This window comes from Sphaerodactylus townsendi, linkage group LG03 (assembly GCF_021028975.2).
Source record: "Sphaerodactylus townsendi isolate TG3544 linkage group LG03, MPM_Stown_v2.3, whole genome shotgun sequence".
NCBI lineage: Eukaryota > Metazoa > Chordata > Lepidosauria > Squamata > Sphaerodactylidae > Sphaerodactylus > Sphaerodactylus townsendi.
In genome coordinates, this window is record NC_059427.1 from 151,991,783 (window position 1) to 152,006,683 (window position 14,901).

The 14,901-nt window shown below is 50.6% G+C and overlaps 1 protein-coding gene across 1 annotated transcript in view; it reads right to left on the reverse strand.

Moving 5' to 3' along the window:
* The window catches only part of AAAS (aladin WD repeat nucleoporin), a 39,768-nt gene that overhangs the window by 23,681 nt on the left and 1,186 nt on the right, over positions 1–14,901 (reverse strand). The window contains exons 2-6 of the mRNA XM_048487501.1: positions 7,358–7,427; positions 3,053–4,147; positions 2,746–2,925; positions 2,479–2,494; positions 1,366–1,585 (exon numbers count right to left, since the gene is read on the reverse strand). Coding sequence (XP_048343458.1) covers positions 1,366–1,585; positions 2,479–2,494; positions 2,746–2,925; positions 3,053–4,147; positions 7,358–7,393 — 1,547 coding nt within the window. The 5' untranslated portion in view covers positions 7,394–7,427. The remainder of the gene's footprint in view (positions 1–1,365; positions 1,586–2,478; positions 2,495–2,745; positions 2,926–3,052; positions 4,148–7,357; positions 7,428–14,901) is intronic.

The following is a 14,901-nucleotide window of genomic DNA, read 5'->3' on the forward strand; positions in this document are numbered from 1 at the left end:
AGGTTCCCCCCCCCTCCCTTACTTCTATTCCTTGGAGAGCAGGCATTCCCAATGCCTGCCCTACTGCATCCACATTGGTGAAAGGATCCCCTGCACTAGCAAAATTGGTAATCCCCTCTCCCCAGTTTATATCTCCCTGTTTACATGACACAGGAACAATCCAGATCTACAGGCATTTAGTGCATGGATGCTTAATTCTCTGGGAGGCAACAGATTTCTGTCAAGGAGCAGGAAGGACGGGGCCGTCAACAGGCCTGTAGCTGCAGGCGTTATACGAAACATGTAATTTTTACAAAAATCTCCTACAGCCCAGCCCCTCCCAGCAGAAGGTCTTTTGAGTTCTCAACCTGCAGGAAAGCAGAATCATTGACCAGGAGGAACGAAGCTTAAAATTCTCTGCCAAAGCAATCCAGACTGTGTGCTAAGAGTCAAGCGCAGAGTCCTCTGTGAATCATGCCATCTTATTTAATTAATTAATTTACCCTTGGCCTTTCTCCCCAATGGGACCCAAAGCGACTTCCCTCATTTTCTTCTCCTCCTGCTTTATCCTCACAAGCATCCTGTGAGGTAGGTTAGGCTGAGAGTGTGTAACTGGCTCAAGGCCACCCAGCAAGATACCAAGGCACAAGGGGAGATTCAAACCTAGATACTAATTCGACACTCTTAACCAGAACACCATGCTGGGATAGGCATAAATAAGGGTAAATAAAGGTGTGTGTGTCTCCTACGTCTGCACAAAGTAAGCCGCTTCTGCTTCTGCAGGGTGGGGAGAAACAACTACGTTCCACATAAAGATGTTAGTAGACTGTATATTTCTCCGCCACAGACCAAAGGATCCTGGACCTTCCTTGTTGTAGAATGCTCCGTGCCTGAGTCCCGGGGCCGACCTAGCCCTGCTGTCCCCATCCGTTTGAAAGTCAAAATACATTTTGACATAAATGCTCTTGTATCAAAGTACTATGGTCAATAAGGCACAAAATAATTGTTTTGACAAAGACAGGGCATAAATATGAATGATAATTCTCATATTCGTTTGGGACGATATTCTAATGCGGAAGCATACCATTTGTGCAACCGCTGCACCTCAACTGACGGAAGTAACATCTGCAAGTGAAACACAGTATAAGTATCTAGGATACTGAAGGGCCCCCCCTTCCTCTACAGGACACTTTCAAAAGTTTGACAATCTACTGCTCACCCAACTCCCCCACCCCCATAACCACAAGGATATCAACTGGCTTTAAAGAGACACAATTCTCAAGACACAACATTTCCAACAGCTACCAAATACTGTGGTTCCTATAACCCCATAAATCACACATGGACCTTCTACTCCAAGGCACAGTAGGATCTGTAAAGCTCTACCAAGACATCCCTGTGAATCCTCCCAGGTAACAGGGAAAGAAGATGAGGAACGAACTCATTCCAAGTTTCAAACCTAGCAGTTCAATGAGCAAAAAGAAGTAGGCCTCTAGGATTCTTGGGTTCTGCTGCCCAAACAGCAGGGCCAAAGTCCTTCGAGGGGCCTCAAAACACAAACCTAGTGAAATGCAACCATCCCACAGGATCACTCCCTCCCCCTTTCCTAAAAAAAGAAAAAGCCAAGGGAGGGGATGAGCTGGAAGCACCAAACTTATTTTATAAGCATTTGAATGCAATGTGAGAAGCAAAAACCTCTAGGTCAGGGTGGGGGCACCCCCCCTTACAGCTCCACCACTGATTCTGGCCTCCCCAGGACTGACCAGGAGGCTGCCATCCCTTTGGGGGCTAGAGGTCTCCAGGAATTACAACTGATCTCCAGGCTACATAAATCATTTATTATTCATTTATTTATATGAAACATTCATTCCACACCTCCTGGGAAAATGGCTGCTTTGGAAGGCATGCTGAATGGCACCCTACCCTGCCCTAAACCCCCTCCCCCACATTCGATCCTGAAATCTCCAGGTATTTCCAAACCCAGGGCTGGTGGCCTGAAAACCCTACCCACATCTAGAAGACTGAAAACCCTACCCACATCTAGAAGAAGAAGAAGAAGAAGAAGAAGAAGAAGAAGAAGAAGAAGAAGAAGAAGAAGAAGAAGAAGAAGAAGAAGAAGAAGAGGAGGAGGAGGAGGAGGAGGAGGAGGAGGAGGAAGAAGAAGAAGAAGAAGAGGAGGAAGAGGAAGAAGAGGAAGAAGAGGAAGAAGAGGAAGAAGAAGAGGAGGAGGAGTTCGGATTTATATCCCCCCTTTCTCTCCTGTAGGAGACTCAAAGGGGCTTACAATCTCCTTGCCCTTCCCCCCTCACAACAAACACCCTGTGAGGTGGGTGGGGCTGAGAGAGCTCTGAAGAGCTGTGACCAGCCCAAGGTCACCCAGCTAGCGTGTGTGGGAGTGCACAGGCTAATCTGAATTCCCCAGGTAAGGCTCCACAGCTCAAGCGGCAGAGTGAGGAATCAAACCCGGTTCCTCCAGTTTAGAGTACACCTGCTCTTAACCACGCCACTGCTGCTCCTAGGATAAAGCATCAGGGTGTGCAAAAGATTCAGAAGGCTGGGAAAAGGGTTCTTTTTTTAAAAAAATCAATACGTATGGGAAAAAAGCCAATATGCCTAAATACATGAAAGGAACTGACTCTTTATGAAAAATGCATGCAGGACGAGAGTAACCCTTGCATGTTTTCCACTCATGATGGGCACGAGGAAGAGGAAACATGCTTAGGAAACAGTATCGACCAGTCTGCTGACAACTGCAGCCCCCATTACCTTATGCAACCGCCCAATGCCGTCCCCAAGAAAGGCGATGGTATGGCCTGCTTCTACCATGGCTGCCACAGCTGTCAGCCTCGGTACGGTGGTCAGAAGGGCTTCGGCCACCAAGGGAACCCGGCTGGCAATGGGGCTAGGAGTGTGCTCATCACCACAGGGGTAACTCTCGGGAGACTCCTGGAAATTAGAATAAACAAGCAAGTTGGAAGCAGAAAGACTGGAATGCACCAACTTGAAGGTGAGGCAGCTGTCACACTAAGCTCCTCATTCCAGAAAAGGAACACCAACAGTTATCAACTCTCACCTTGGATAGCGAGTTGCAATTGGAATTCACACCATACTCGATAGCCGCCTCCTCCTTCCCAGTGGGGCCCTTTCCTCCCGAGGTGTAGCACAGGCGCCGCGTCTGCTCCATGGCGGCGTTGACCTCGCTTAAGCTGTATGCGCACAGAGCTGTTTGGGCTGTGGGGGATGCGGTAGAGCCTTGCCCGGCCGCCAGGACAACAAACAGCGTGGCCCCTTCGCCTGGGAACCCAGAGGCCAAATGCACCGCCCGAGCCAGGTTGTAAACGCGCCCTTCAGCATCCCGGCACTCCAAGGGAAGCTCCACGTAGGAGTAGAGGTTGGTATCCTCCATGCAGTTCCGAGACAGGTAAGCACGATACTCCATCTGTGCCTTCGCCCCCCGCCGGGAGAACAGGAAGTAGACGTAGTCCCCAGAAGCAAAGGCGCCCGCGTAGGTATTGTTGTAGTCTGAGAAGTCCCCCACCACCAGTTTGCCCATTCCCTCGTTGGAGAACGCCTGGGGTCCTTCCAGCTGCCGGATGGTGAATGGCGGGATCCCCCCAGAGAGCTTGGCAGTCAGCCCACGCCCCACAAAGAGGAGGTCTCGGCCGGCATGCTGGCCCACCAAACCTACAGTGGAGACCCGTGGCTCATTGGCTGCCACAAACTGGTTGTCACCGGGGTCTTCGGGACGGTACAGCACTTTGGAAATGTTTCCCAGGGCTCTCTTCTCACACACCCCCTGGAAGAGCTGCCCGCAGACCACCAATTCCCCAGCATGTTCATTGGGTAGCAGCAGCTTGTTGGAGTTGTCTGTGGGTTGCGCCTGGGGGCAATCGTGGGGGTCCCGGAAAGGAAGGCACTCAGAGCTGTCGTTGGCTGGGCCGGTCACAACAAGCTCCAGCAACCTGAGCTCGGGACTCAATTGGAATAAGGCATTGACCGCTCCCACGTACAGCGTCCCCGTATCTCGGGCTCGGGTCAGATGATTGAAGGTGGTGTTGGGGAACCGGAAGGATGGGTAGGCAGGATGGGCAGCTGGGTGCATGGGCAGCAGAAGCATCAGCATAACCAGGAGGGATAGCAACAGGCCACCGAGGGACGTGGCCAGATCCTGCACAAAGGAAGAAAAAAGGGTCACCAGCACTGCACAGAAAACTCAAGCACCAACTATCAGTGACCTGGCAGACCCCAGACATGTTGGTTCCGGTGGCGTAAAATCCAAATAGCACTCTCTTCTTCCCATCATGGTGTACAGCGGGCATAGAGGAATCTGTTCCAAATACATTTGTGCAAAGGCTTCACCACACACTTTTCTATTACATCTCCAAGAGCACCTTAGGGGCAAAGAGACCAAAGCATTGTTTACTAGTTGTAGCCTTCCCCAGTAGCAGCCCTACAGCCCAGACTAGCCTGATCATATCAGAACTCAGAAGCTAAGTGGGGTCACGTTCTGGATGGCAGACCACCAAGGAAGACTTTGCAGAGCGAGGCTGGGACAAACCACCTTTGCTTCTTGGAGTCCCATGCTAGGGTTGCTATTAAATTGGAAGCTAAGCATGGTTGTTGGTGCTTCGATGGGAGACCAGCAAGGAAGGCTCTGCAGAGGAAGGCAAGGGCAAAGCACCTCTGCTTCCCACTTGTCTTGAAAGCCCCTTGCTGGTGTTGTCATTAGGTTGAAAGCTACATTACTTGGATGAGAGACCACCAAGGAAGACTCTGCAGAGGAAGGCAACGGCAAATTGTCTGGGCTCTTTTCTTACCTTGAAAACCCATGAGGCAGAACTTCATGGAGTTGTCACGAGTAAGATGCACTTTACCCTTAGCTTTCTTCTGGTCTAACTAACCTTCCTCCAATGGAAGAGACACTTAAGTGAGAGGAATTCTCCTTAGATTGGAGGAAGGTTTCAAAATGAGTCAAAAGCAAGCTGGAGTATTACTATTTTATGAAATAAAATAAATTTTGCTCAGAGGTACAGCAGAACAGAGCTAGGATCCACCCCTCCGGATCCATGAAGAAGACATTTTCTTGAGTGTAAAAACTCATGAGGGTTTGATACATATTGATTTTGGAGCTGTGAAGAAGTTCATGTCCTGATTTAAGTGGAGGGAAGTTCCAGCTAAAGAGCACTCAAGAGTTCTTATGAGGAGTTCATAACCTTGGAGTTAAACATTTGAAAAAGCAGCTCCGCCTTGAAATAGGAAGACCACTGCATTCCTGTTACAGGTATGTTTAATATATCCGTACGATGCTTCTGCATCAGCTGGCACAAACCCTGTGTGGTTCTGATGCACATTTTCAACACATCTCCTCCTGAAAAAATGGTCACATATATCACGATAGTCTAAATGTCCTAAATCCTGCCAAATGCACATTTAAGGGACAGAGCTGGACTTCTGAATGCCGTCAATGATTACAAGCCAGGGACTAGGCAGACAGCCATAGTTCAGACAGGTTAATCTGAAGGAAAGAAGAGTGATTTTCCGGTGCGTGACTTCAAGAAGAAGAGTTTGGATTTATATCCCCCCCTTTCTCTCCTGTAAGGAGACTCAAGTTGGCTTACAAGCTCCTTTCCCTTCCTCCCTTCCCACAACAAACACCCTGTGGGGTGGGTGGAGCTGAGAGAGCTCTGAAGAACTGTGGCTAACCCAAAGTCACCCAGCTGGCATGTGTTGGGAGTGCACTGGCTAATCTTGTTAACCAGATACGCTTCCACAGCTCAAGTGGCAGAGAGCGGAATTAAGCCTGTTTCTCCAGATGAGATTGCACCTGCTCTTAACCACTACACCACGCTGGCCCAGGAGTCTTTTATGGACAATTGTTTCCAGGAGCACCAGAAGCCCTGGCAGTCGCCAAGAGCTCTCTTCTTTCCCTGGCCTACGAGGGCTGTGTGTGAGCTGCGTATCAGCCCTTTCTCCAATCCCAGCCCCCTGACTCAGCCCCCCAAGGATGCTCTGCATGGATTCCAGCCATTCAGGCCTTTTCCCCACAGATTATTTCAGAGTGCCTTAAAGGCCTCCGGTCAGTACCAAAAAGAGAACCGGGGGAACGACAGGATCAGGCAGAAGATGGGGGTCCTCACTGAAGAGGAATGCCCTCCTCCCCTTTCCTGACCCTCACTTGGATTTAGAGGCAGAGAGAAGGCGATTAAAACCCCGTCCCATCGGAATTAATTGCACTTCCTTGGCGAGGTCACCACTCAGGCGCCAGATATGGGAGAGAGCGGCCCCAGGGGGAGGGACAGAAGTGGCAGACGGAAGTGGGCAAGGGCAGTGCCCTGCCCCACCCCATTTCTATTGTTATCTGCGCCGTACACAGAATGACCGGCAGATACGGCAACGGTAGAAACTCTTTCAAGAAAGAAAAAAACGCAAGTAGCCATGGGGAAATTGCAACCATGGAGATAGTTCGCGGTCTAATTCAAACATCAGGAAACGTTTGGGTACATGGAGAAAGATTCATGGTCAGGAAGAAGGATGTGCGCTGTGAAAAAAGCCTTCTCACCAAGTCTGCCCCAATTCCCTGGGAACCAGCTGTTACCTTAATGCACAGCTGTGAAGGTGTCTCTTCCCCCTCCCCCCCACCCCCCGTAGCTCCTAACTCAGCAACACACAGACAACCCCGTATCCCATCATCCAGTAAATCTGCCTGTTGGAGCACGAGAAGAGACCCGTAGGGGCTTTCACGGATGGGGGGAGACAGCCAGCATCTTGGCTGAGGATCAAGCCTTCTGTCTCCACACTCCCCCCACCCCCAAGTCTCAGGTGGGGGGCCAGGAAGCGAAGGGCTCCACCCCTCCCCCACTCCTCTCCTGGCAACAGCTGGAAAGAAGCAGAGACCAAACACCCAGGGGAGGTGCCTCGCCCCCTCCACAAATCCCCACAGGAGTGGAGGGAGAGACACTTACACAGATGATGGTACAGGGGTGGGGTTGCTAGGTGAAACAAAAGGCCGAGGAAAATAACCCCGGACCTCTGCTCCCAGTTCAAGAACCGCTCCCCTCAGTACTGTGCACACAAGTCTGCTAGCGAAGATTTGCACCAAGTTGGTATCTAAGATACCTGCCTGCCTGCCCGCTAAGGGGGTGCTCCCACTGCAAATGTTCAACCCGTGACCCGCTTGCAAACAGAACCCCAGAGCCGTCTCTATTTCACAGTTCAATCCAAGAGGAAACATTAGGAACAAAAACTACCAGACCACGGCCACACAGCCCAGAAAACCCACAACAGCCAGTGGATTCCAGCTATAAAAGCCTTCGACAACACTCTTTTGTTCCTCCACACCTCCCTGGACCCCCACCCCCACCCCATTTCATATGCTCACCCGTTGGCCGATCATGGGGCATTTCTGGTCCCACATTGTAGCATCAAGCAGGGAGGCTCCGTAGACATCCCTATAGACGGAGAAAAGAGAAAACTGAGGGTAGGTTGACACACAACAAGGCGGTGGGGAAAGGAGGGTTATTCCAGACTGCCGCAATGACTGCTGTGATAACCCCCCTCAACACCCCCTCCCCTCAATGTTCCCCTCCCAGGCTGAACTATCGCAGATTCTCACAGGGTCTAAAGGGGCCCATTATCCCATGGAAATTCAGATCTCACAAACCACCCACACAGCGATGGGGCAGAATGAAGGGTAGTCCAGGCCACATTGGGGGGGGGGGGGGACAAGGCGGGGACACATCAGCTGATCTGACAGCTGTGGGAAGGGGGGGCTGTCACACGAAGGAACCAACAGGGCGGGACTTTGGGATGGGGAACAGAAGAGTCCCTCATCATCTGGAGTTATTGGTAAGCCACTGGTCAGGAAGGAGGGGAAGAAAAAGAGGGGTGGGGGTTAGGGGTTGGTCTGGCCAGGCGTGGCTTGGGGGATTCGTTGGTGGGGGGAGTAGAGAGATCACAAAGCAGTGCAGGATGCAGCCCACAACATTTCCACCAAAAGAAGGTCTGACGACTGAGAAAGTGACTTCCAAGGCTTTCGGTGATCATTTTGCTTCCCCAACCAGGAGGAACCAAAACATTTTAATGCCCCCATTTCGCTTTTTCCTGAGCAATATGGGGAAACTCTTTCACACAAACTGCTGTAATAAATTATGGTTCATTTCCACAAAGCTTCCATTGAGATTCAAAGGCTTCCATGGCCAGAGTCCACTGGCCATTGTGGCTTTTCCGGGCTGTGTGGCCGTGGTCTGGCAGTTTCAGCTCCTAACGTTTCGCCTGCGCCTGTGGCTGGCATATCAGATACCCAGCCACACAAATCGCTGGGCTACCACGCTGTGCTACAGAGAGAAACGAATCTTACGGTGACAGGCCAGCCACAAATGCAAGCAACTGTTAGGAGCAAAAACTGCCAGACCACGGCCATACAGTCCAGAAAATTCACAACAGCCAGCTGCCCTTCCAAGTGGATTGGCCATGCCTCCCTACCTAGTTTGGGAGGTTTTCGGCCTTCTCTCATTCCCAAGGCAGAATGTGGCCAGCCCCGTTCAGGGCTGGTAAGGACCTTCCCTCAAGAAGAAGAAGAGTATGGATTTATATCTCCTGTAAGGAGACTCAAGGTGGCCTACAAGCTCCTTTCCCTCCTTCTCCCCACAACAAACACCTTGTGAGGTAGGTGGGGCTGAGAGAGTTCTGAGAGAACTGTGACTAGCCCAAGGTCACCCAGCAGGAATGTCAGAATGCGGAAACACATCTGGTTCACCAGATAAGTCTCTGCCACTCAGGTGGAGAAGTGGGGATTCAAACCCGGTTCTCCAGATTAGAATTTGTCTGATCTGAAAGTCTACACCACACTGGCTCTAGAGACTTTGGCTAGGTTCCAGCCAGACTCCATCCAGACCATAGGATGAACACTGGCAGACAGAGGATGCTCCAGACAACTGGACACCCGTCTGCTACTCCACGCCTTCCTGTTGCTGCCAATGCTCCCCCCCTGCCTTAATCTTTCCAAGCCACCCACCCCTCTCCTGGCATTCCCAGGCAACTAATAGGCACATACCCCAGTCATTATGGCACAAGCCACCCCATTAAAAACGCATCTATCTTCCTTTGCTGGCTCCAGGAAGATATGGAACCTGGGACATTTGGCTTGAACAGGAAGAGGAAGGACACCCCCTGCAAAGGGTTGGAGGGACTTAAGATTATTACTATGAGTGGCGGGGGGGGAGGTGGAACTGATCAGGCACATGAATAAAATGCAGAAACAGCCTGGGGTAGCTGTTAAAAGTGTCAGACTAACTAAGGTCTGGGAAATCCAGGTTTCAAATCCCCACTCTGCCAGGGATGTTTGCTGGGTGACCGTGGGCTAATCGCATGCCCTCAGTGTAGCCCACCTCAAAGGATTGTTGTGAGGATAAAATGGAGGAGAGGAGAACAATGTAAGCTATTTTGGGTCCCCAATGGAGGGTGAAAGGTGGGGATAAAAATAAAGTAAATAAAGAACCAAGGTGCTAGAAAGCAAAGCTGACAGCAGCGCACCTGCTAGACCTTCCCTCAGAAACCCAGCCCAATCTGGCCCCACCTGTTTCTCTACCACCTTGCAAGCATGGCAACTCCCAGCCCCACTCCGGGCTCCAGTCCTTTCAGGACTGGGAGCTTTCACCCCTCCCCACAAGTGCCCCTCGATCAGGCCAGGACTCAACGGAGACCTCCCTGAACTGGCAGAGGCTAGCTGGTGTCGGGGTCAGCAAGAAGCTGCTGTTCCTTGGCGGGCACCCAGCACAGCCGCCCCCACAGCGGAAAGCTGCTGAATGCCCCCTTTGTCTTGCAGAGGGGCTGGGACAGAGTCACCCCTGATAAGAGTCCAGGGGAAAATGACAAGCTGCGGATCTGGGAGGTTAGGCACTGGCACGTTTAACCCTAACTGTGCCAAAGCTCAACCCTATAACCATGGGGTGGGGTGGGAGGGGGACCCTCCTAGGTGAATAAACACCTGGTCAGTCCCTGAACATAACCCTCCCAAACCTGCCAACCAAAGGAGGAGGAGAAACTTCGTACTGAAGACACAATACGACTAACAGTTTGGGAGGAAATCAACTGGGCTGTTGGTTGTGTTTCTAGCTAACAAGCTATGGGGCAGGAAAGTGTGCCAAGGACTGAAAGAGAGTGTCAAAGCCAGTCAGGGCATGACGGGCTAAAAAATGTGGGGCAGACGTGTGAGGACTATAGCCAGCAGGGAAGGCTGGTACAGTGCCACAAATAACTCTGTTTGCTCACTCCCTGCACTGCGGGTATACAACCTTGCTATACCCCAACAACTTGTGCGGTGCAGTGGCGAAGAACTTCAAAATAAGAGCTGGGTTCAAGTCCCCAATTGGTCACCAAGAGCTAGTCACTGTGGCCTACCTCACAGGGTTGTTGTGAAGGCAAAATATAGGGGTGGCCACATACGCTGCTCTGATATAACAATAAACACGCCCCAGATCCCTGCCAGTGCATTTTAGTCCCATCCACACAGAAACAGGCAAACACGCACATTATGTCAGCAGGCTGCCAACACACACTCCCGTCCATGTGGAAAAGCAGGTTCCCGGCTGGCACCACAACCTCCCTCACAGGCTGCTACACTGCGGCTCTGGACAAAGCAGTGGCCGGCCCAGCCCAGCCCAGCCCAGCCAATTCCTACCAGAGCCAACAGAACACAGGAGGCATCTGGTAATCCCGTGCACAGATGTGGAAAGAAGAGAGGGTTGTTGGTGTGAGAGCGCTAATAGGCATTCCCACCGCTACCGGGAAGGGCTGGGCCTGAATTCGAATCCCCACTCTGCCGTGGAAGCCTTGAGCTAGGAGACCTAACTGAAGAAGCAGGTCTTCTGAGGTCCCAAAACTGAGGTCTACAATGGAATCCCCTCAAAGCCCCCATGCGCAATGCCAACATTACACAGCAGACAGGCAGGGGATAATCACAGTGTTTGTTATATAATCCAGGCAGACATTAACTGCTACCTGCTGGTCTGTGGTAAACAGTCCCATTAATGGGAGACAGGCACTAATCTCCCCCCACCCCACCCCACACACAGCACGCAGTGGGGAGAACAACAGGCCTACTGGATTAGAATCATGTGATCAGGGCAGGCATTCTTGGCAAATCCACATCTCCTCTCCCCCACCCTGAGGCTTAGCCGTGCACAGGCTGGCCTCTGGGGAGGAGAGCACTTCTCGGATGTGGAAGGACACTTCTATCTCTCTCTCACACACACACACTCCTCCAGTCTCAAAAAATACAACTGACAAACACCCATTGTTAGCTTAATAGCTGTGTGTCTTGCCAGCCACTAAGCCCAGTGGGACTTGCCTCAGAGTGAGGAGGGAAAGGGTGGGGGTCAAAAGACTCCCACCTCCCAACTTACATCCCCCCCCCAGAACCCATCTAGTGCATTTCATCCCACTTTCCCTTTATTTTATTCTCACAACGACCCTGTGAGGTTGAGCATGTAGAACTGGCCCAAGGATATCCAAGTAAGCTCAGAGCAGGATGGGGATTTGAACTTGGTCGGGGAAGGATGGGGGTTTCTCTAGGGTCCAGCACTCTAAACCCCAGCACTGCACTGACATTTACACACGTTTTTGTCTCCCAAATCTCAGAACTAGATCTTATACACGGCAGGTTTAAAGGAACCAGCCCTTCTCACATTTACCTGTCCAGCCAATTCCCTCAGTTCTAATTTTTCAGAATGCCTCTGCCTAAAATTCCGGACAGGTCACCTGTGGGGCAGAGGGAGGATCCAAACGAGGGTCTCCCAGATCCAATGCTCTAACCACTACACCATCTCTTCCATACTGTCACCATGTGTGTGAAACAGAATTCTGTGGAGCCTGAATAACCTCTGTGGAGAAACAGCCACCAAAATATGCTGTTTCCTCGAAAATAAGACAGGGTCTTGTATTAATTTTTGCTCCAAAAGATGCATTAGGGCTAATTTTCAGGGGATTATATTATTATAATTATATTCTTATTATATTCCATGATTTTGCACCCCTCACGTGGCCAGATCAGCTGTGCCGGGGAATCTGTAAATAGGGCTTATTTTTGGAGTATGGCTTATATTTCAAGCATCCTCCAAAAATCCCAAAAAATCATGCCAGGGCTTATTTTCGGGGTAGGTCTTATTTTTGGGGAAACAGGGTATGTGTTGCCAGGTTTTGTCCGGCCGCCAGCGATGGACGGGATCGGGTGGTCAAATCCAGGTTGGGAAACTCCTGGAGATTTGGGGATGGACCCTGAAGAGGACTGGCATCTCAGCTGGGGTACCAGGGGGCCACAGAGTCTGCCCTGCAAAGCAGCCATCTCTTTCATGAGCTGTAATCTCCTAGACCAGGGGTAGGGAACCTGCGGCTCGAGAGCCGCATGCGGCTCTTCTGCCCTTGCACTGTGGCTCCATGAGCCGAGCTGCCGGCTTCATCCTTGCTCCACTCTGCAGTTGGGTGGGCGCATCCATGTCAGAAATGATGGGAGTGGGGTGTGCTGCAAAACCATGTTATCTTCATTTTAAATGTCAAAAATTATTTGTGGCTCCAAGTGTTTTCTTTTCTCGTGGAAAACGGGTCCAAATGGCTCTTTGAGTGTTAAAGGTTCCCTACCCCTGTCCTAGACCTAGTCCCACCTGGAGGCTGGTCTTTTGCAAACCGTGGGTACTTACCTGCAGACCACTCTTCCCTCTTCATGACATTTAACTGGTATTTTGCTTTTACATTCTTATACGTGTTTACTCTGCCTGTGCATGTCAATATATGTTAACATATTTAAATGAAAAGGAAAAAACAGGCGTGAGAAAAGCGTGCAGTGAGATTTCAAAACAGGCTCCAGCAAGGGTGGTGCCGAATTAAGGCGCAGGCAGGCAGGGTGGGGCACCCCACTTCATTTGGGAGGGGAAAGGGACATCCCAGTTTTAATTTTGCTGGCTGTGTTGGGTTTTCTGGGCTGTGTGGCCGGGGACTGGTAGTTTTTGCCACATCTATGGTTGGCATCTTCAGAGACCACTGTGCCAAGGAGAGAAATGCATCTTACAGTGTCATGCCTCTGAAGATGGCAGTCACAGAGGTGGGTGAAAGGTTAAGAGCAAAAACTACCAGACCCTGATCACACACCCCTGGAAAACCCACAACATCCAGTTGATTTCAGCCATGAAAATCTTCAGCAATATATAATTTTAATTTTCTTTTTAACTGATGCAAGCCAGCTGACCACAAAGGCAAACTAGACACACATACCCCCCCCCCCCCAAAGAATAGTAATTCAGGCACTAGAATTGTCTTACAGTTGCTCAACTGCAGGTATGTGAAAGTATTCCAGAGATGGTGTAATTGTTTGAGTGCTGGACTAGAATCTGCGAGACTCGGGTTTGAATCCTGGCTTTGGCATGTCACACACACTCATCCCAGCCTACCTCACAGGGTAGTTGTGGGAGCAGACAAGAGGAGAAAGAAGTAAGTTGCTTCAATGTATTGTCGAAGGCTTTCACAGTCGGATTCAACTGGTTGTGGTTGGTTTTCCGGGCTGTGTGGCCGTGGTCTGGTAGATCTTGCCCCTAACATTTCGTCTGCATCTGTGGCTGGCATCTTCAGAGGGGTATCACAGAGGGAAGTCTGTTACACACGTTAGGAACAAGATCTACCAGACCACGGCCACAAAGCCCGGAAAACCCACAACAATAAGCTGCTTCAGTTCCCCAACAGAGAAAGGCGGAGAGTAAACGAAGCAAACAGCCAAACAATCCAGGCATTACTGTATTGCTTCACCATGTCCTTCAAATGCAGACCCTTAAGAGGGTGCAAACTCATTCTACATGATCTTGTTCAGCAGCAGGAAAAATTGCTGAATGTTCAGGAAAAGTGACCCCAGAGCTTGAAGCTCCCTGAAATGCCAACCTGGGGTCTGAAAGCCCTGCTCCATGCCTAACACTTGGGGACTTTTAAGATATTTAGCAGCTCATTTGCCAATGCTATGGGAAATGCACCCTGCACATACTTAGGGGCACCATCATCTGTCCTAGTGTAACCTCCTTCTGTGGGTTCTGTGGGGCAGAACCTGGAATGAGTTGCAAAGAACCAAATTTAAACAACAAAATGGTTTACTTTTCTTTACAATTAACACTTTTAAAACATCAACATTTAACGTTACAATTCAAGGTCCTGTTCAGGTTGCATTTCAAGTCCTTCTATTTACAGTCTACTGATATTGCCAAGTCCAAATCTTCTTTGCAAGTTGGCTGGCTCCTGAAGACTCCAAGGGCTTGATGAACAGGTTGCAACATGATGAAGGTCTCCAGGAGAACTCTCACCCATTACAACCACAAAAGAAACCCTTAACAAGGTGTTAAGGGCTTATAGAAATCAAGGTCCGAGTCTGGTAGCCTTGTTCTTCTGCAAAAGAGCTCTTTCAGCCTCTCTGCTGCTCCGAGTCTCCACCCCTTACTGGGTCAACCCATTCTGGGCCAACCCATTCTGGGCATGGGGGTTACACTAGCTCCAAGCCTTGGCATTAAAAACAGATGCCAAAACTGAATTGTGGAAAACCAATGAGCCCAGGGGGAAACAGCCTTGGCAAAGAAAACAGTCAGACCCTGGTTTGTGAAATAACCCCTTGCTGACCTGGGCCCTGAACAAGGTTGGCATTTAAAGAGAGGCAAATCAGGCACTCCCCCAATTATTATTCGCCTCCCACGGCGTTTCTCCCCAAAGGGACCCCCCAAAGCATCATTCTCCTCTCTGCTGTGTTGGTCCTCACAACAGTCCTGCGTGGCAGGCCAGTCTGAGAGCCATGACTGGCTCAAGGCTTCCTCGACAGAGTGAGGATTCGAATTCAGGCCTCCCGGATGCCCGCCCGACCCTCTCACCCCCTACCCCACACACTGGCTCAAATCGGTTTGG